This window comes from Leishmania panamensis (genome assembly GCF_000755165.1).
Source record: "Leishmania panamensis strain MHOM/PA/94/PSC-1 chromosome 20 sequence".
Classification (NCBI taxonomy): domain Eukaryota; phylum Euglenozoa; class Kinetoplastea; order Trypanosomatida; family Trypanosomatidae; genus Leishmania; species Leishmania panamensis.
In genome coordinates, this window is record NC_025866.1 from 1,842,059 (window position 1) to 1,861,368 (window position 19,310).

Here is a 19,310-nt window from a genome sequence, read left to right on the forward strand (position 1 = left end):
TGGAGGGCGTTGCAAGCATGTGGAGTGCGTGCGCGCATGGAGCTACTGTGTGTGCTGCCACCTTCCCACTACACCAGCACCCCCTTCTCTCGCTCCCCTGCTGCTGCGCCGCCCTCGTTCGCTCTCTATCGGCGGCACATGATTCAGCACTTGGATGAGCTTGTCCTCCGCAGAGTGTCACTGCCGCTCTCTGAAGAGGCGTGGTGTGCACGAGGCTGTATAGAAACATCCTGATGATCGTGTCGGCGTGTGCGCGCCTATGCCTTCCTGAGCGAACGCACAGCGGCGCTGCCCCAGCCCTCCCCCCTCCCCGCTAGCGTTGTGCCGCTGTTGCTCTGTGCGTGTCTGCGTTGGTGCCCCGGTCCCTCCGTCTTCGCGTGTCGCTGCAGGATTACTACACAAACGAGTTTCTGATGTAATGAGTCCGAGCCCTTCCGTGGCGACGAGTCGATAACACTGTCTACTATGCAATGAGGCGCTGCGTGGTGGGTGCTGTGGGTGTGTACGTCTCTGCTGTGCGGACCGAGGTGGTGTGCGCGTACGCGCACCCCCGCGCATGTGCGTGGGTGATGCTACACCAAAGCAGGGAATCTCTTGTCGAGCGCCGGCGCGCGTCGCTGGCGCGGTGACATGACACACTTTGAGTAACTGCATCCATTCATTGAATCGGCTGACCCGCACGTGCGCATGTGTGTGTGTGTGTGTCTTCCCTTGTTTTGGTTGTTCTTACATGCATATCGAACTGACTAATAGGGCTTCTGTGTGCGTAAAAAGAATGAGAGAATGTACCCTTCTGAACACGACGTGGCTTGTGTATTAGATGGCGAAGCGAGATGCACGGTGGAGAGTTTAGCCTGGTGCGCCTTGCTGCGGCCTTGTGGACCTGTGCGCATGCCTGTGTGCTACTGTTTAGTGACACGTGAATCTGGAAGGCCGTGTAGGCACCCTCACTGACCCATACACTGTATGGGCAACATTCTTCTCTGTCTTCTCCATCTTGGCCCTCCCCGCACCCTTTCTTTCGGCTCTCGACCGTCTTCTTTTCGTTCGTATTGCGACCTTCGGTTGCCGTCATGCAGTGTGCATGCGTTCAGGTGTCTGTGGCTTCTCTTGCTAGTCGCGAACGTGTGCTTGTCCTCTCCTCTTTCCTCATTCCGACCCAGTGTGGCTTCTTTACGCCTGTCTTACCACTTCTCTTATTCTTTTCGTTCCCCTGTTCGTGGTGAGGTGTTTACAGTGTGGGACACCTTCTTTAACACAACTGCGGGAATCACCTTCTTCCCCATCTCCTCCCCTCTCTGCATGGGTGGGTGTGGGCGTGGGTGTGCCTCTACATGCGTATTTTTTATTGTTGTTTATTCTACTGAGGGCTAAGACATCGTCTTGCTTTATGTTTATCGCCTCCTAATTCGTTTCTCCATGGGGTCTGTGAGTCTGCTTGTTGAAAACGACTCCCTCTTCTTCCCCCAACACACACACACACACACAATTGTCGCATCGCCTCTACTGCCTGGGTGGTAGATCATTATTGTGAATCTCCTCCACCGATACAGAGCTTAGATGCACGCACCCGTAGAGCAACCATGCATGCCGGCTACGCTCATGGCTGAGAAAGGCGACCCGTGGCGGTGGGTTGTGCTGACTCTCTTCTGCCTCTACAGTGCGTCGAACGCAGTACAGTGGATCACGTACTCGTCCATTGCGACTCCAACCCGCGCCTTCTTTCGCCTCACGACGAATGAGCTGAACATGCTCTCCTCTGTCTACATGATTGTCTTCGTCGTCGGGGCGTACTTCACCTGCACAACGTTTGAGCGCTGGGGAGTGCGGCTCGGCGTTCTCATTGGATGCGGCCTGAACGCCTTGGGGTCAATCCTGAAAGTGGCCCCCGGGTTGCAGAGGCCGTGCTACGCCACCCTGATCGTACCACAGATCCTCAACTCTATCGCGCAGCTGTTTGTGTTGTCGACTCCGCCGCTGATTGCAGCGCACTACTTTGCGTCGAACCAGCGCACCTTCGCGACGGCCATCGCGGCTACAGCGAATAGCCTTGGAAACGCCATCGCTCTTTTCGCACCACCCTTGATCGTCAAGTCCAGCACCGGCACCATGAAGGAGTTCATGCTGTTGTTCTGCCTTGAGCTGGGCTTCTGCGTCCTCATCACCGTGGGTGTCTTCTTCTTCCTGAGAACGCCAAGCTTCAAGTCGCCCAGCAAGGCACTTCTCAGGGAGCTCGCGGCTACCCAGGGGAGCGTGATGACTGGTCGCGCGAGCCTCAGTGGTGCCAAGCAGGTTCATCAGCGGCGCGGTGAGCGAGAGGAGGTCGTGGCTGATGACGGGCTGCAAAGTGAGATGGACAGCAATGGACCTAATGGCAACCGCAGCAGTGAGGAGGGCGAGAGTGATGACAACGACGCCGACGCAGGACAAGGCCACGCTGTCAATCACGGCCACCGGCGCATGGCACCAAGTGAGCCGATCGCGTTGCACACCTCTGAGTGCGCCGGTGCACACGACAACCACACCAACGCACCCCGCCTTGCTGTCGGGTTCACGGACGCCGAGTCCCCAGGCAAGCCAGACGGCGGTGCCTGCAGCACCCAGGCGGGTGTTCTGGACCCATCCGCGGCCGTCTACACTGAGTGGGACCGCGGCAGCATGAGCAAACACAAGAGGATGACGGTGTGGCGCCGACTACGGCACAGCGAACACGTGATCACGTTTCTTGAGGTGGGTCACACCATCTACCTGCTACTCCGCCGCCGCGACTTTGTCTTTTTGCTCAGCGCCTTCAGTGTCAGTATGGGCAGCGTGTGGACCTTCGCCTCTGTGCTGGCTCAGATCTTGGAGCCTTTCGGCGTGGCGGCGGAACTGGCGGGCAGCATTGGTGCTGCCAACATCGTTCTCGGGACGGTGGTGTCGTACCTGATCGGCCTCTGGGTGGACCGCACACGACACTATAAGTCCCCACTTTGTGTGTGCATGATGGGCTCCGTTCTATGTTGCATTGGGCTCATCGTCATTATGCTGAAGGCGCCGAGCCACAGTCGTACAATGGATGGACTTTGTTCTTTCATCTACATCTTTGCCGGTGTCTTCCAGAACACCGCCATCCCGATCTGCTTCGAGTACTCAATGGAGATTTCCTACCCATTGCCAGAGTCCGTGCCCGGTGCCCTCCTCATGGCCGGTGCAAACCTGTGCTCTCTAATCATGCTCTCCATTGCCTCTGCAATGCTTGGCGACGGTGTTGCGTCGACCTCGGCTTGTGTCAACGTGCTCATTCTCATCACGTGCGTCTGCTTTGTGGGTGCTGTTCTCTCCATCTTTCCGCGCGAGAGGCTCTACCGGCACGATGCGGAGGTGGAGGCGCGGCAGCAGCTGGTAGCGAAGCCAGCCGGCACCTATGCAGCCAACACTGCAACGACACAGCCGTTTCACTGGTGTTCGGTGACGACATATTCGCAGCAGCCGCTGTCTGGGGTGGGGAGTGCTACGCAGGGCGTGTCGGTGCCGCTCAGCGGTGGCGCCGGCAACGATGCGAAGGCCGAGGAAGAGATCCTACCGTTTGCGGAACGCCGTTCGTCCACGATGGAGGCACCTTCTGCCGGCGCCGCGGTGCGCAAGAGCGTCTTTGCCGAGGATGAACTTCTCGACGACGCCCCGGCGGATGCGCTGCAGTTAAATGATCGAATTGCGCGAAGTGAAATGAACGACGCTACGTCGGCATTGGCACCACAGCAAGGGAGGGGGATGCACCTGCGACCTCGTTGAAGACAACACGTCTACAATCCCTCAACCGCAAATGCTCGCCTTCTTCGCCTCATGTTGTGTTCTCCGCACCTCGTCGCTCTCAACTTCTCCCACTGCATGGGTGCGACCGTGCTGAGAAGTGTGCTTATTAGTGCCTTAGCTGTGTGTGCGTGCCGGTAAAGGTGGTCGTGCGTGTTTGTCCAAGCGTGATGTACCAGCCACATTTTCCCTCGCTTCAGCTGCTCGCTTCTTTGCCTCTGCCATTATTTCAAGCTGCTTGCAGTCTCTTACGAGAAAACAAGGTAATGGGTATTCTCTGGACTCACAGACGCACGTGAGCACGCGTACACACGCAACACGTGCACAGCGTGCACACTAGCGGGCGCTTTCGCTGACCGGACACACTCACCTCTCTGTGGATCGCCATTCTCTAAAGCTAAAAAAAAATTGAGGGATACCCCATCACCTGGAAAAGGTGCGTCTTTTGCTGCCGGTGTACGTTGGAGTGGACAGCAGGCGGCAAATGATTGTCGGCACGAGTGGGACACCGTTCGTTTCGTCCACGAACTTCTTATTCCACGTTGCTGACCAGCGTAGGTGTACCCCGACCGTCCACACAACGACATGCAGACGATCATTTCCAGCGGACCATACGAATGATGTTCTGCGCGTGTATATCGGGTAGTGTGTGTTTGCATCTCGCGCCAACGATCCACGCCACCCTTCTCATCTTCTTCTGTTTCTCCCTCTCCTTCTCTTTGACTCAGCGTGGGAGGCGCGATAGCGTAAACCGTATACCCACACTTTTCTGCAGCAGTGCGGCTGCCACGTCTACCGGCGCTCTTCGCAGCGCTGACGAAGCGACGACTAACCGCAGCGTCGTTCTCCACGGCTGCCATTATCGCCTCTTATGTCAATACAGCGAGTGCGGGAACCACGCAGCAGTCTCTGCTCAATATGGATGACAACAGAGATGTCATCAACCTCGAGGAGGCGTCGTTTGAGTTCGTGTGGTGGCTCGGCCTCCTCATTGCTGCCGCAGCGATCGGCGTCGTCACAGGGGTTGTGCAGGCCATCATGCACTGGTGTCGCGCCCGCAGGTGCCGCGCCGAGGACGCGGTGCGAAGCAACGAAATCGAGAAGAGCATCTGTCTCATGACGGCCCGTCTGTACCGCACACGCCAGCTGTGGCAGGCACACCAAGTACGCGCCACTCAGCAGCAGCAGCACCAATCTTCTCCAGAGCAGCTCGGCCACAACTCCCTGAGGGTAGCCGTGGTCAAACATCCTATATTCCCCGACCAAGAGCTTCAAGTGCACGGCTCTTTACATGAGGCATCTTTCGGAGACGATGAGGTGTTGCACACCTCGAGGACCGCAGTGCTATCGTCTTTTCACCTTCATCACTATCAGCCGCCCCTGAGTTATCAGAACCCTCTGCAGAAAGCATCAGTGACATCGAGCTCTCAGTACAGTGTAGCTGGTGGCGGAGACTTGCTGACCAAGTCTGTGTCAGACTCACTCATGTCACGGTTTTCCTCAGTGTATGAGATGAAGAGGGTCGTATCCAAGGAATCCTTGCCACGTAGCGCTAGACCAGCTTTGCCGCTTCCATCCCCGCCATCTACCCGGGTGTTTGCTGGAATCATCAAGGTAGGCGCTTTGCGTCGAGCACTGCGCTCTCCCCAGCTACACGTAGAATCGTCGACACCACCCTTGTTGCCGACCTCGACACGGTGTCTGTCCTGCCCGTCATTCATGCTAGCGACGTCAAGTTCATGCAAGGATTCGTGGCACTACCAAGGCATTTCATCTTTCCAGCTCCCTATCTTCCTGGGTGCGGAGTCGAACGCGGAGTCGGACGAGTCTGTATTGAACAAGAGCAGTGTGGAGACAGTGTCGGTACATGGTCCCGGGGGCAGGGCACCATCACCACGCGGCACAACTGACAGCTTCATTGAGCAGAGTAATGATAGACTGACACGGCGCACAGGTGTTGCGGAGACAGGCAGACATGCCGCCGTCACCATTCATGGCGAGGAAATGGATGGGCAAGCCGCAGTGCAAGTGCAGCAGCAGAGTGGTTATCGACGTGCCACGGAGAGGCGCCGGCTTGTTCTGCCTTCGCTGACGTCGCCGTCAGGTCCCCACCGCGGCTGTAAGAGTGATGTCACGGCAATGCGTCATAGTTCGGTAGCAGAGGCTGGCCGAGACGACTGTGCAGCAGGGAGCACTTGTACTGTTCCCCCCGCCGCACAGACAGAGCGCCCTTTTCCTGAGACCTCAGCTGTCACCCTTACCAAAGGCGGTGACTCATCCTTTGATAAGTCGCTTGTCGATTGCACTGCAGGACCACAGGGGCGCTTCACCCCCAGTAGCTTCAAGGGGATGAAGAGCTTGGACAGCCGCCCACCTCTGCATGCGTTCCTGCGCCCCTACAACTTCACACTGGGAGACGCAACACTCCCTAGTGACTCGTTTTTCTCCTCCTCTACGCACCTCAAAGCCGCTGCAAACTTCTCGCCACCTCAAGCGTTTCTCCACTCGGCTTACACACAGCGCTTTATGGCAGCACCGCAGCGAACCGCCGCATCACCACCCTCATCACTGCCACCGGAGCCCGTGCTGAGTGCCCCGGCAGAAAGTGCACTTGACGGAACAGCAGACTACTGGCGAATGCTCGACGTACGAATTACTCGCCCCCCCGTAACACCGCGATTGGCCTGATAGTGTCATATTGGCACGTGTTTGTATGCCGCCATCAGTCTATCTGGTGGTCGTTGGCGTGGTGGTGCACCGCAGATAGAGCGCTGCGTGCCCCCACCCCCACCACCACCACCACGTCTCTCGAGCTGAATACATTTGCCTGTGTGTGTCTGCTTTGCCTTTGTATTTCATCGGCTTCCTCGTATTGAGCTGCTGTTGATGGAGGCAGCTCACTCTCTCTCCTTACTTCTAGGTGCCGTGCGCTGTGGCGCTCTGCTGCTCTTCATATTCTCTCTCTTCCTGTTTCATCGCCTTTCGCTTGTTCATTTCCCCTTCTCGCTGTTCCAAACAGCAGCTTGCCTGTGGGAAAGGGAAATGTCCGCCTTCTCGAGCGACATCCTGCTACCCACTCCCCGGCACGGACACCGTGTCACTTGCGCAAGCATGTGTAACACCTCAGTAACGCGTCTGTATGTATGTGTGTGTGTGTGTGGCGCTCTCGCTCGCTCGCTCTCTCTCTCTGAAAGCCCATGTTTGTAGTCGCGTGTTTGTGGAATGTTCGCTCGTTTCACCAACACCAGTGTCGTTCCCCCCCCCTTTCTTTCCGTATTCCTTCGTGCGCGATTTCGTGTTTGCTTCTCTGCTTCTTCTGAGCAGAGGGGGGGCACTCATAGTACAACTCGCCTGCTCTCTTCCTCTTCGCTTTCTTTTCGGTCTCCTCCGTTCCTCTCTTGCTCACCACCTCCTCGCGCTCTCTCTTTTTTGGGGGGGCTTGTGCATTACGGCAGGCGCATTTCGACTGCAGTGGTTTGTTGTCGATGTCGCCGTTGACCGCGAAGCTACCAAGATGCTTCCTCGGTCGTTGCCACCACTTTGTGCCTTTGCCGCTTTGATATTCGAGGATGACTCGATGTTTGCTCTTTCCCCCCGTTAAGCATGGACACCTCACAGCAAGTCTTTCAACACCTGCTCTGTGCCCTGAGCCCACGGATGATGGAAGGAAACACCTCAGCTCGTGGCACAACAGGACCCGCTATCCCTCACTCTCTCTGTGCAGGGGAGCCAGGCAGACCCCTTACCCCTGCCACTGCCATACCACCGCTGGTGCTGGCGGCGGGGCCATGGACAGTGCTGCGTCGGAGAGACAGAGACGGGGGTGAGTGGAGTGTGAGGCTGAGGCCGTGCTCGGATGACTGAGTCGGCCCATTGCTATAGTGTGGGTCTAGTGCTGCTTCGCACCGCGCAGTGGGCTGTGTGGCGGCCCGGGGTGGAGTAGTAGTAGTGTGGAGTTGAGCTGATGTCGTATGACAGGACATGGACACGGTGAGATGAAAAAAATGATCGCTCTTCTTGTTCATGTACGTACGCTTTTCTCAGGACACGACGGGTACGGCGAGGTCGAGGGACGATCGAGTTTTCTCTGGTTGATCCCGTAGAAACTCAGACCCTCATTCGACTTGTCAGTGCTACTTTTCGTTTCCAATTTTGTTTTTTTTTCCTTTTGAGGGACCCCAGTGTCACCGTATCGTTCCTTCGCTCACATTATTCCCAATGTCTGTGCCCACGGAGAAAGTCCAGCCCATCTAGACCCCTTCATGTCTCCACCCGGTGAGGCAGGAGGCTGGAAGAACAGGCGGGTGGGGACTCTTATTCGCATACAAATATAACACAGACACCCCTATCAGCCCTCTTGTATTAAAGACTCGCCCATATTCCTTCCGATATGGCCTCAGTGTAGGGGGGCCCGGTCGCGCACGGACCCACGCACGCAAACCGCCCAGAAGTTGGATCGATCGAGACGAAAGTGCTGACTTGTTTAGAACCTCGACGGAACTTTCCTCTTCCATGTTCTCCCTCTCTCACGCGAACAGCACCAGTGTTCATGTATACATGCGCTTCTGAAGGAGCGATATCATCCTTCCCATTTCACCCGTAACTCGACACTTTCTTCTCCAGCTCACCTCTCCGTGTTCTGTTCTACCTTTGTAGAGCTTCATTGTGCTGCTGGCCCCCTCTCTCTCTCTTCCCATCTCCAGCTTGCATTGGTACCTCGCCCTGACTCCACCGTACGGAAGGAGACACTCCGCAGGTGCAGCGAGAGTCTCTTCTGTTTCCTCCCCCCTCCCCCCCCCCCCCCCGAGAGTGCCGCTTCGCCTGTGGGGGTTGTCGCTCTTCTTTGTTTTTGACGTAGCACAAAAAGCTGCCACCTTCATCGCGATGAGGGACTTGTCATCGCGCGGCAAGACTGCCGTACTGCTGGTCGCCCTCCTGGCGCTGCTTGGCACGAAAGGGGTGCAGGCATACTCTGTTCGCTATGCTGGCAAGGTCTCCTTGAATGGTATGATGAACTTCGAGACAGTGGGCTACTGCGGCCAGGACGACTCAGGGCACTCTATGATGCCAAAGTTGCAGAGCTATCAGACGTCTGCAGCAGAGGTGCTGTCCAACAACAACTTCAACACGGCCCCGATCGGTGGTGAGTCGCGCCAGTCCGCCTGCCTCGACGCCAACTGCACGTGGCAGTTCAACCATGGTTTGCACTACCGCAATGAAATCACGTTCTACTATGGCGTCGTGTACAAGGACAATCTACTCGGTGGCCCAGCCGATGGCATATACAACAACTTTGCCTCTGGTCAACCAGTCTGGTGGAGCAACGTGAGCTATTGGGGCGGCCGGCAACCTTACATGATGAGCGGCGGCCAGTGGGCGAACGGTAACGTGGTCACGTACTTCACGCAGTGGGTATGTGAGTATTACGAGTACCAGTTGTCGGATGCGTCCATCTTCCCCACCTATCCGGACGGTCAAGTCATCACACCGCATTTCGCGGGCAACTACTATCACTGCGACAAGGTGGTAGAGCGAGACTCACAGGGTCGCTGGATCTACCAGCGCTGTAAGGAGCCGTTCCCATGGTGGGGCGGCCTCGTCATCGCCATCGTCAGCCTCATGGCGGTGGTCGTCATAATCATCACCATTTGCTGCCTGTCCTTCGGGAACGAACGCAGGAAGATTCGCAAGGAGCGAGAGCGCAAGCTGGAGACGCTAGCCGACAACCCGGCACAAGTGCCGAATCAGACGCAGGTGGGCCTGGGTCGCACCCCGGCCCACTGCGGCGACGATTAGCCGAGAGATGACGATGACTCGGACCCGGAAAGTCAGTAAGTGCGTCACAATGTGTATGGGAGCGTAATGGAAGCGAAGTTGAATCTCCACCTTCACCACCCCTCCCTCGTGTGCACCCACCCCCTATGCTGCTCCCACTCTCGTGCACGTAGTCTGTGTATGCATGTATATACGTATGTGTATATGTGTGTGTACGTTCGCCTCTTCCCCCCTCCCCCTCCCGCCTTCTTTCCTATTCCTTTGCATCCTGTCTTTTTTTTGTCATCTTATCTTTTCTCGGTTTCACCGTAGCCTTCGTCCTCTTCTCTCAGACTTCCTCTTTCCACTTCGCTCTCGTCTTCCTCGCAAGCCGATACATGCACGACACGCTCTTACACTGACCAGCAACTGAGCAAACACCAAACAAACACACGCAACACGAACGCTGTTGCGGCGTGGCGACGGCGGCAGCGCATTAACGAGAAAGTAAAGCAACGAGTGAAGAAGGAGGCGGGGCGATACTAAACAAACTGTGCCTATGATGCTTTTTTTATGTGCCTTATATTGCATTCGCTTGACATCCTACTTGAACGCTCTTTCTGGCCCTATACCTTTTTCTCTCGTTTGTATGTCCTTCCTATGCGTTACCCGTAGTGTTATGCGCGTCTGTCTCTCTCTCTCTCTCCCCTCCTCTCTCAGATGTGTATTGCCAATGTCATGCTTCCACGTTGTACCCCTCACTTGTGTGTGTGTGTGGTCTTGTTTTTTTTTTTCTGGCCCTTCTCTGTCGAGCTCCTCTCCACGTACATGGCACACATCCACACACACACACACACACACACACACACGCACACGTCCACCGTAGCGGTTCTATCAGCCCGCCCCTCCCCCCTCTTCCTCCTCACGCGACAAGAAGCGCGTTCTTGTGCTGCCCCTGTCTCTCTTTGTTTCTGCGTATTTTCTTTGGATGCGGGCAGGGGAGGTGAGTTGGCGCTTGTCGCCCCTGTCACATCACTCACTTTTACTTCCCCCTCCCCTCCCCTCCCCCCGGCGTCGGTGATTTTGACATCCATGTACGCAACGGTGTGCAGTGGCGGGTGAATGGATACACAGATGGGTGAAAAAAAAAAAAACAGCGTTCCACAGCAAGCGACAAGGTGAAGCTCGTGATAGGGGCAGGGGCAGTCAGGTAGGTGACCAGACAGGGGCGGCAGTGCCTGTGTGGCGAGCGCCGCTGCACCATCTCTTCCTAGCTCTGTTTTGTGCTCTGTGATTTATTTTCTTTTCCTTTGCAATGGAACTATTTTGCGCGTGTTTCTTCTATGTTTTTCTCTCATGTACACGGCATTGTGGCTGCTGCTGCTGCTGCTGCTGCTCTCAGTACGACCTCACGTTGACAACATCTACTCCCACCCTCTTTCTTGCTTCCACGAGTTTCTTTGCTCGTTCAGTGCGCCCTTCACTGAGCGCAAGAGCGAAGCGTGCATGCCGGAAGGAGGTAAGGCTGCCTATTTTTTACGGTTATCGCGCTATTACGTGTGTGAAACTGCTTATGGGTCGGGGGTGAGGCGGTCGACGCTGTGTATGAGCAGTTTTGGCAGAAGGGGTGCGCCGTAGCAGTAATTGCCGCCACTGCAGAGAGGTGAACCGCATCGATGTATTTACTGTTTAGCCGCCGAAGAGAAGCGAAGAGGAAGGGTCGTCGTGGTGCCCGCCACGTGATCGCACTACACACACGCCCACAGACCCACTTCGAGTCATTGAGGCGGGTGTATGTACTCCTTTCGCGCTTACACCTTTAGGGGGCTCCTTTGTGTAGACGTAGGCGCCTCCGTCCACGTTTGGCCAAATTTTTCGTTTTCCGCCTTTTCCACCCCTTTTTTTTACTTTTGCTCATTTTTTATGTTGACGTACAATTTTGAGTGTACGCATGCGCATGTGCGTTGTATGTATGCGCGTGCGTGTACGTCGCGCGTGTGCGCAACTCAGCATAACTGCGGCACTTTTTAGAGGGTCACACAGCGGTAATACAAAAGGAGCAAACAAGGAAAAAAGGGGAGGGCGTTGTGCATTCCAACAGCTCACGTTATGCTGACGCACAGACCCACGTACCCAAGCCTCTCTGCATCTGTGTCTGTGGCTGTGTGTTGAAGATGGCTAGTATGGCTCCCTCCCCATCCCATCAACATGTGCACGCGTTTATTCGGTCTTTTTTTGTGTTTCGACTCCCCCCGATTCTCTGCTCCTTGCCTGGTGTTGTGCGTTTCTTTTGTTGCCTTCCGCTTTCCTCCCCCAACCGTGTTGCCCTTGCATGTTGTCATCCTTTCAGGCCCTCCTCGTACCAATTCCCCTCCCCCTTCACACCTAAGCATGCGTTCAGAGGGGCTACACGTGCGTGTGTGTATGTGTGCACCTCTTTTTCTCTGGGCTCATGCATGTCCCTGTCTACGTGGCACAGCACACAGAGCTTTGCACTCGTGGTCGGGCACGAGGAGGCGCAGCCAACGCTCGTCAGGGGGGAAAAAAAAGAAGAAATCAAGAGAGAATGTACTGCAGAAAAGAGGGAAGCGCCCACACAGATGTGTACGCAGCTGGTGCGGCACCTTGACAGGCACAAACACCGGGACACCTGTGCACAGACATAGATCCGCAACTTCAGTGCTTCATGCACCGCCACAAGGTGGGTAAAGACACTTTTTCGCTGTTCTCGGCGTTCCTTCAATGGAGAGGGAGAATAACTGGAAAGCAAAAGAATGAAAAAAAGAAAAAAAACACATTGTGAGGCATGCTGAGACGGTGGAGGAGCGAAGAGGGAGCGTTCCACACCTGCTCTCTCCCGCTCTCTCCTCCTCCCTCCACCGCATCTGCCCTCAGCAGTGTGCAATGCGAAAGAAAAATGTCTCTCTTCAGTGAAAGACAGAGAATAAGGTGCTTCGATGGGGACCAGCGCTGTCACACGGGTTCAGCAGAAGATGTATCACTCATAGACAGGCGCGTGGTGGAGCTCACTCGCTCGCATTCTCACGCACGCACTTTTGCCACCCTCTACGACAGTACGGAGTCAAAGCGCGTCGCGCGTGCCTTCAAAAGCGAACTTCTGCTGCTGCGCCTTCTTTTTTTTTTTCCGTGTCTCGTTCGTTGACCGCGGCTCTTCGTCTTTTCGTTTTGTCTGCGCCACTTTCACCACTCTTTCGCCCCCCCCCTCCTACACCCTCTCTTTCGTTTGTTTGCCATGGCTGCTGTGGTTTCCGCTCCCCTGCCTCTTCCTCCTCCTCTCCGCCTCTTCCTCGCACCTCCTATCCACCTATGTCACTGTCGTGGGGAGGGGAGAGACTCAAACGGACCCAAGCTTACCACGCTGCATGCATCTGTTGCTCATGCCAAAGACTGGTCTTATCCCTACGGACAAATATACATACGAACCTCACTCGATCGCGTCCCACACATACATCCCACCTTAGCTACGTGGGGGCAGGAGCGAATCAATAGGCGTCTGCAGTCACTCAAAACAGAATCTCTCTGCGAAGCAGTCGCGTACATCCGTGTCTTCTGCGTTGCCACACATACACAGTGAGGAGGGCGAGGAGTCGACTTTTGTGGTTGTCCGTTGACCAGAAGCACCGTAGCGAAGGAGAGGGTGCGTGTCTGTGAGCTTTGTTGGCTGGACTTCGAGAAGAGAGGTGGTAGCGCCTGTCTCGTCTTGGCGAAAATCCCTTCTTGCCATCTCTCCTCGTAGAGGTGAGGTTTTGTCGGCAAGGTAGCGGTGCGTGTGTGTGTGTGTGTGTGGCATACACGTCATGTTCGCGGGTAGACTGCGACCCGAATAACAGCGAAAGAGGACGCAAGAGAGAGTAGAAAGGAAGGGGGAAGCAGGAGTGTGAAGGCGTGTGGCAACGGGGACGAGAGAGCGCGCTACACCACAGAGACCCAGACACACCTCCACCCCATCACCTCTCCCGCTTGTTTGGCTTCTCCGCATCGCTTTTGACTTCTGTGCTCTTCTCCCTTTTACTTTTCTAGGTTTCCTAGTTCAGATTTCGTTGTAGCGTGTACAGGTGTTGCCTAAACCTTTCCACCCCTTTTCTTACATCTCTCTTCCCCTTTCGTTGATTTGGTGCGTGAACGTCCTGCTGTGTTCCCCTCCCCCGGAGGGGCGTCTCCGTCGTACAGAGTGAGGCATATTGATACACACGCACACGTTTCTCACTGACAAGCACGCATGTACCGCTTCCACCACCCACACAGCCTTCGCCATCAAAGAAACCACCGTTGCGTGCCTGTTTTTCTGTTCTTTTCCGTCTCGTCTCATCTCGCCTCTCTCTCTTGTACTTATCCACGGCCACACACACCCACTCACACCACCTCTGCATGAGTTTGCACGCGCTCACCTCCCCTTCTGTTTATTTTTTTTTTTCGTTTCGCCGTGCGTCCACGACGCTTTGACGACTGGGGCTCTGGAACGAGGGAGGCAATCGTTGCTTCTCCACCTCTTCTGGAAGCTTCGTGACTGCTCTGTGCACACGCGTCGCTCTCTCTTTCTCCGTTACCCTTTTGCAGGCAGTCGCAAGCCATAAAGCTGCGTACGCCTGTAAAAGCTTTACTTTCCCACGATGGAGGCACTACTTTTGGGGACTAGCCGCTCGGAGTGGTATGAGCGAGTACAGGTCTTTCTCGTGCTCGCGACGGAGCGCATGATGTCGCTTCAGTCTGGCATCTTCTGGACCTTCTCCTACGTACTTCTGCTGACCCTTATGTATCTCTTTCACTCACCGTTTCGCTCGCAGCTAGAGAGCCGCACGGACTGGTACGCGCAGCTCACGAAAGGGCTGCAGATATGGCTCGCGGTAGTGCTCCTGTGCTTCCATGTCGGGCCACATGTTGTGGAGTCGCCCTCTACCGCTGCTGGTGCGACGGGTACAAAATCGATGGCCTCAGGCGCAACGCAGCACATCCTCGCCGAGGACACAGTGGCCACCATCTTCTTTCCGACCTTCTGCTTCAGTAGTTCCTTCTGCCTACTTCTGCACAAGATCAAGCGCCGGTACAAGCTCGCCTTTACCTACGGGGCCAGCCTCACGGTTGTGCTAATCAACTCTGTGCTCTTGTCGAGCTTCGCGACGATGCACTACACGACATGCCGTGAGCTCTTCTCGACGGCGGAAACCGCCGTCAAGGCATCTGAGAAGACGCGGACGACCCCGGCCGCTGGGAGCCTGACATTGCCGTTGGTGTGGAAGCGAACATCACTGGTCGTCTGCCCGCAGCCAGCCAAAGAGAAGCCGTTTGTATGCATTGCCTTCCTATGCACCCTCTGCGTGACCTTTGTGGGGATTGATTACCTTTACAAGAAGCATGTCGCCGGCGGGGACCCGTTGCGCGGTATTCTGTGGGCAGACTTGTACCCGGAGAAACAGAAAAGCTACAACTCCTCGCTGGCTTCCTCGTCACGCACCCCCTTCATCTTTCGCTGCTGGGGCTGGCGACGTGCCCACGTCAGCGACAACCACGCGGCAGAACGCCTCGGCCTCTCCGAGGGCGATCCACGGCTCCAGGAGTTGACTCCTAAGACCATTGTAGTGCCTAGTCATGCAAAGCACGCAAGCCGATGTGGAGACGGCGACACGGACCCGGCCGGGTGGCAGGATGAGCACGACCGGCTGAGTGTATCAGACGGAAAATGCGTAACTCACCCCACAAACCGACCAGGCATGGTGCCGTGGTTCTCAACCTTCATCATAAGGACAACCTGGCAGGTACTGGCGCGCATGTCGCTCGAGTTCCTCACGTTCGACATACGTGTGCTGCAGCACTACGCGCGGCCGAAGGTGTTTGAGCTCCATTTTGAGTCATCCCTGAAGGATTTACCAAGTTTTCGCATGGACAGCGAGAGGGACAGCATGTATGCCAACGGCAAGCCTACCGCGGCCGATGCTGCCACCCTTTCCGCCACCTGTCCACCGACACCACTGCAGCGTGACGCAACGCAGGCACTGAAACAGCCACTGCCGGCGACTTCCCCAGAGAAAAGGGTCCGAGAAAACGACAAGGATATCTGGTTTGACTGGATTTCGGACGTCGGTGATGGCTTTAACCCAACGTACGCCATGGCCCGCCTCCTTGCCCGGCCATTCCTCAAGCTAACATTCTACCACCCACCGAGCAGAAGAGTCGGTCTCTCGCTCTTTCCGACTTATGAAGAAGTGACGCCAGCAAAGACGCCGAGTCCCAACAGTGCACCAGACGTACTGCCGCGGGGGTCTTTTGTGCTGGTTGGGGGAGACCTCGCCTACCCGAGTCCCAACGACGAGACGTACACGACACGCCTGTTCGAGCCGTACCACGACGCGATGAGCGGCAACGTGCGGCTGCAGAGCGTCTTCCACGCGGAGCAGCAGCGCGTGATTGTCGCGGACGCGAGCGATGCGGATGTTGCGCATGTGCACCTGCTGGACGCTGAGACGGTGTCGGAGATGGCGACAGGGCGTGCGGCGCTGCGGACGGGGCGCGCAACGGCGGAGGAGGCGCTGCGGAGCGTGCCGCTGCTGTTTGCGATCCCCGGCAACCACGACTGGTTTGACGGACTGACGACGTTTCACAAGTACATCCTTGAGCGGACGTGGATTGGGGGGTGGCTGATGCCGCAGCGAAGCAGCTTCTTTGTGCTGAGGCTGCCACACAACTGGTTCATACTGTGTGGCGACACGGGCAATATGCAGGACATCGACGTAGCGCAGCGCAACTACTTCCTGGACGTGATTGAGAAGTACATGGATGTGGAGAGCTGCGTGATTCTGGCGGCGCACGAGCCGGGCTGGGTGTACGATTCCATGTTGCACAAACCGAAGCTGGCGCAACCGGAATTGTCAAAAGTGTGCGATGCTCTTGGCACGCGCCTTCGACTGCGGTTGGCGGGTGACATCCACCACTACTCTCGCCATGTACCGGTGGATGCGTCATCGGAGGCGGCGACGCTGGTGGTGAGCGGCGGCGGTGGCGCCTTCCTGCACGGGGCACGCAATGATTCTATCATCTCCCAGGGAACCAAGTATGTCCGCGCCTGTGCCTTTCCGGAGCACAATACGCTTCCCACAATGCTAAATCGGTTGCTAGGCTTCCGCGTCATCAACTGGAAGTTTGACCTCATCATTGGCGTCTGTAGCTTTCTCGTTGTTGTGTCGCTGCTGCCTCAATCCATCAAGGATGTGCGTTGCGACTTGGAGAGCGGCCCGCTCATGACGCTGCCAGATGCGGTGGCGACATGGTGGGAGCGGGTGTGCGTCTACATCGTGACGCTGTTCTCCAAGGGCATCGCGTCGCTGCTGGCCACGCTCGGCTTCCTCGCTGTCTTCGCGTCGGCTGGTGTTGAGAAAGATATACCGGTGTGGATGCGGCTGCTGCACTCATGCCTTTGGTCATTTCTCACCGTGTTCATCTGCTGCGGCATGCTCGCCTACTTGATCTGCACGCTGCAATACATGGCGGAGAACCACCTGTTGGTATCTGCAGATGGTCACTGGGGCGGCGTTCTGGAGGACCAGGTCTTCGCTTCAGTCGATGGACTGCTGAATCACACAAAGGAACTACTGGGCGGACCCCACGCCAGCGTCATCGCGCACGAGCTACACCGCCTACAGACTTCCTTTTACGGTGGTCGGCTGGTGAGCTGGTGCGGCGTCATCCTGCGCTGTCTCGACCCGTTTGAGATGCTCGCGTACCTGTCGGAGAAGGTGAGCTCGCCAGAGATGGGAACCTTTGCCGGGGATGCTAGCCGTGTCGACGAGCTGCTTTACTACCTGTACTTTGTCTTCTTTTACTGGACTCTTGTCACGCCGCTCGTGTCATTCGTCATTGGCAGCTACCTCATGTGCTGTGTGACGCTCTTTGACTGCCTCTACGACGCCGCCTACTCGGCATTCCAGATTGAGGAGTACAAGCACTTTGTGCGCTTCCGCCTTGACGTCGCGACGCGAGAGCTTCACGCGTACGTGGTCGCCCTTCGGCACGTGCCTAAGTCGTGGACCTGGGATTCTACGTATCAGGCGGAGCTGAAGGGTGATGCAGTGCGAGCGGCGCCACCACACCTGCGCGCCCACCCGAGCCGCTGGCACGGCAAACACTTCCGCGCGACTTCCAGGTGCGATGACGGGAAGCGCGCGGCGTTCGATGAAGGTGTGGAGGAAGGAGTTGAGATTCTCGAGCATTTTGTATGCTCCCCACACCGGCTGCCGATGCCGATGTCAGCCAGCTAGAGGCCATCTGTCGACTCGCCTTCCTTTCTCCACCGAGGGAGTCGGGGAAAAAGCGCAAGCGCAAAAGTGCCCCTTCTCCCACCCGGCCCTTTTTCTGGGCGTTCTCAGCTAAGGACGCCACCCAATACCTCTGTAAAAGAACTTGAAGTGCTCCGCGGACGCGCGCGCGTTGGTGTTGCTTGCGTGGTTTCCATTAGTACGCGGTGGGCTGCTCTCTTCATGCAACCTCACCACCACTACCCCTCCTCCTCCTCCTCCCCGCTAGACCGCTGCTTGAGGAGTCGACATCGCCTCGACGCTTTGAGGGGCAGTGGTTTGGCGAGACTGTTGGCATTTGGCAGGGCTGTTTGGTTCCGTAATCACTGCCATCCCTCACCTTCTCTCTCTTTATGTGTTTTGAGCTTAGTATGCGCAGCGGCGTCGTTCTGCATATTCCTATACTCGCATGACTGCTCTCCTTATCTTTTTCATGCCTCTTTATCTGACCAGCCCTTTTCAGCAGGTCTCTGCGCGCCCCTCCCCCTCCCGAAAAATACGCACACACACAGTGATGTACGCGTGTGACTCGCGCTCATGTTCCCCCTCCCCCCTCCCTCGCTCGCCTACCCTTCTACGAGGCGGCGGTCTGCGGCACGCAAAGGGATGAGAGCATCGATATGTGAATGTGTGTGTGGGGGTCTGTACTGAAGTATATATATACGTGTGTGTGAGTAGTCGCCTCTTATTTCTCTCTCCCTAACTCTCCAACATCCCGTTCAGGGTTGGAATCTCTCTCGCTCTGCTTGGAGACATCAGAGAGGGGGAGAAGAGGCGAGGGAGGTGGGCAGGGGATGCGCGCACACAAAACATTCATACACAGGCACATTCATGACCACCTACACCGGGGACTCATACACCGTTCGCCCAGTTGTCGAAGTAGCCCATTCTACGCATGCACTCACAAATAAGAGAAAAAAGAGGCGCATCTGTCTGCTGTATTTTTGGTCCCCTGTATCAGGAAGGATCCGGACAGTTCACTTCACGAGCAGCTCTTCGTACTGGCGTTTGCTACTGCAGCCCATCTCACACCCTCTGTGCATGCTTGACTATGCACACGCGCGTGCCTACATGCGTACAGCCTTTTCGATCACCTTTCTGTGTGTGCTGATGTGTGCGCACTGTCTTCCTCGTCGCCGACGTCTCTCTTTCGCAGCGCCACCGAGGGCTGCATCGATGCACCCCGCATCACTGTTCGATTGATAGCACTGTACGGCACACGCCTGTTCACTGTCTCTTCCTCTCTGATCTTTACCTCCTCTGACGTCTCCCCTTTTCCCTTTAGACTCTCTCTTTCATTCTCGTTCTCTCTCCGGTTGTCCTTGGCTGCCACCGCTGAGAAGTCGATATTCCCCCCCCCCCCTCTCTCCCTTCCTCGCCGACCTAGCGCCCTGCAATACACCCAAGAAGGGCAGACGCCAAGCTCTTTCTCTCGTGTCTCAGCACACGCGCTTGCGC

The 19,310-nt window shown here is 56.4% G+C and overlaps 4 protein-coding genes across 4 annotated transcripts, besides 1 other annotated feature; all 4 read left to right on the plus strand.

Moving 5' to 3' along the window:
• Positions 1–1,587: 1,587 nt before the first annotated feature.
• Positions 1,588–3,774, plus strand: LPMP_204580 (hypothetical protein; the record flags this gene model as incomplete). Its single annotated transcript, XM_010700357.1, has 1 exon — positions 1,588–3,774. The coding sequence occupies one exon, from the start codon at positions 1,588–1,590 to the stop codon at positions 3,772–3,774; it is 2,187 nt and encodes a 728-aa protein (XP_010698659.1).
• Positions 3,494–3,976: a repeat region.
• Positions 3,977–4,710: 734 nt separating this feature from the next.
• LPMP_204590 (hypothetical protein) lies at positions 4,711–6,480 on the plus strand (the record flags this gene model as incomplete). Its single annotated transcript, XM_010700358.1, has 1 exon — positions 4,711–6,480. The coding sequence occupies one exon, from the start codon at positions 4,711–4,713 to the stop codon at positions 6,478–6,480; it is 1,770 nt and encodes a 589-aa protein (XP_010698660.1).
• Positions 6,481–8,676: 2,196 nt separating this feature from the next.
• On the plus strand, positions 8,677–9,588 carry LPMP_204600 (hypothetical protein; the record flags this gene model as incomplete). Its single annotated transcript, XM_010700359.1, has 1 exon — positions 8,677–9,588. One exon carries the CDS (start codon positions 8,677–8,679, stop codon positions 9,586–9,588), a length of 912 nt encoding a protein of 303 aa, XP_010698661.1.
• Positions 9,589–14,177: 4,589 nt separating this feature from the next.
• LPMP_204610 (hypothetical protein) lies at positions 14,178–17,816 on the plus strand (the record flags this gene model as incomplete). The annotated part of the gene is made up of 1 exon (XM_010700360.1): positions 14,178–17,816. The coding sequence occupies one exon, from the start codon at positions 14,178–14,180 to the stop codon at positions 17,814–17,816; it is 3,639 nt and encodes a 1,212-aa protein (XP_010698662.1).
• Positions 17,817–19,310: the final 1,494 nt, after the last annotated feature.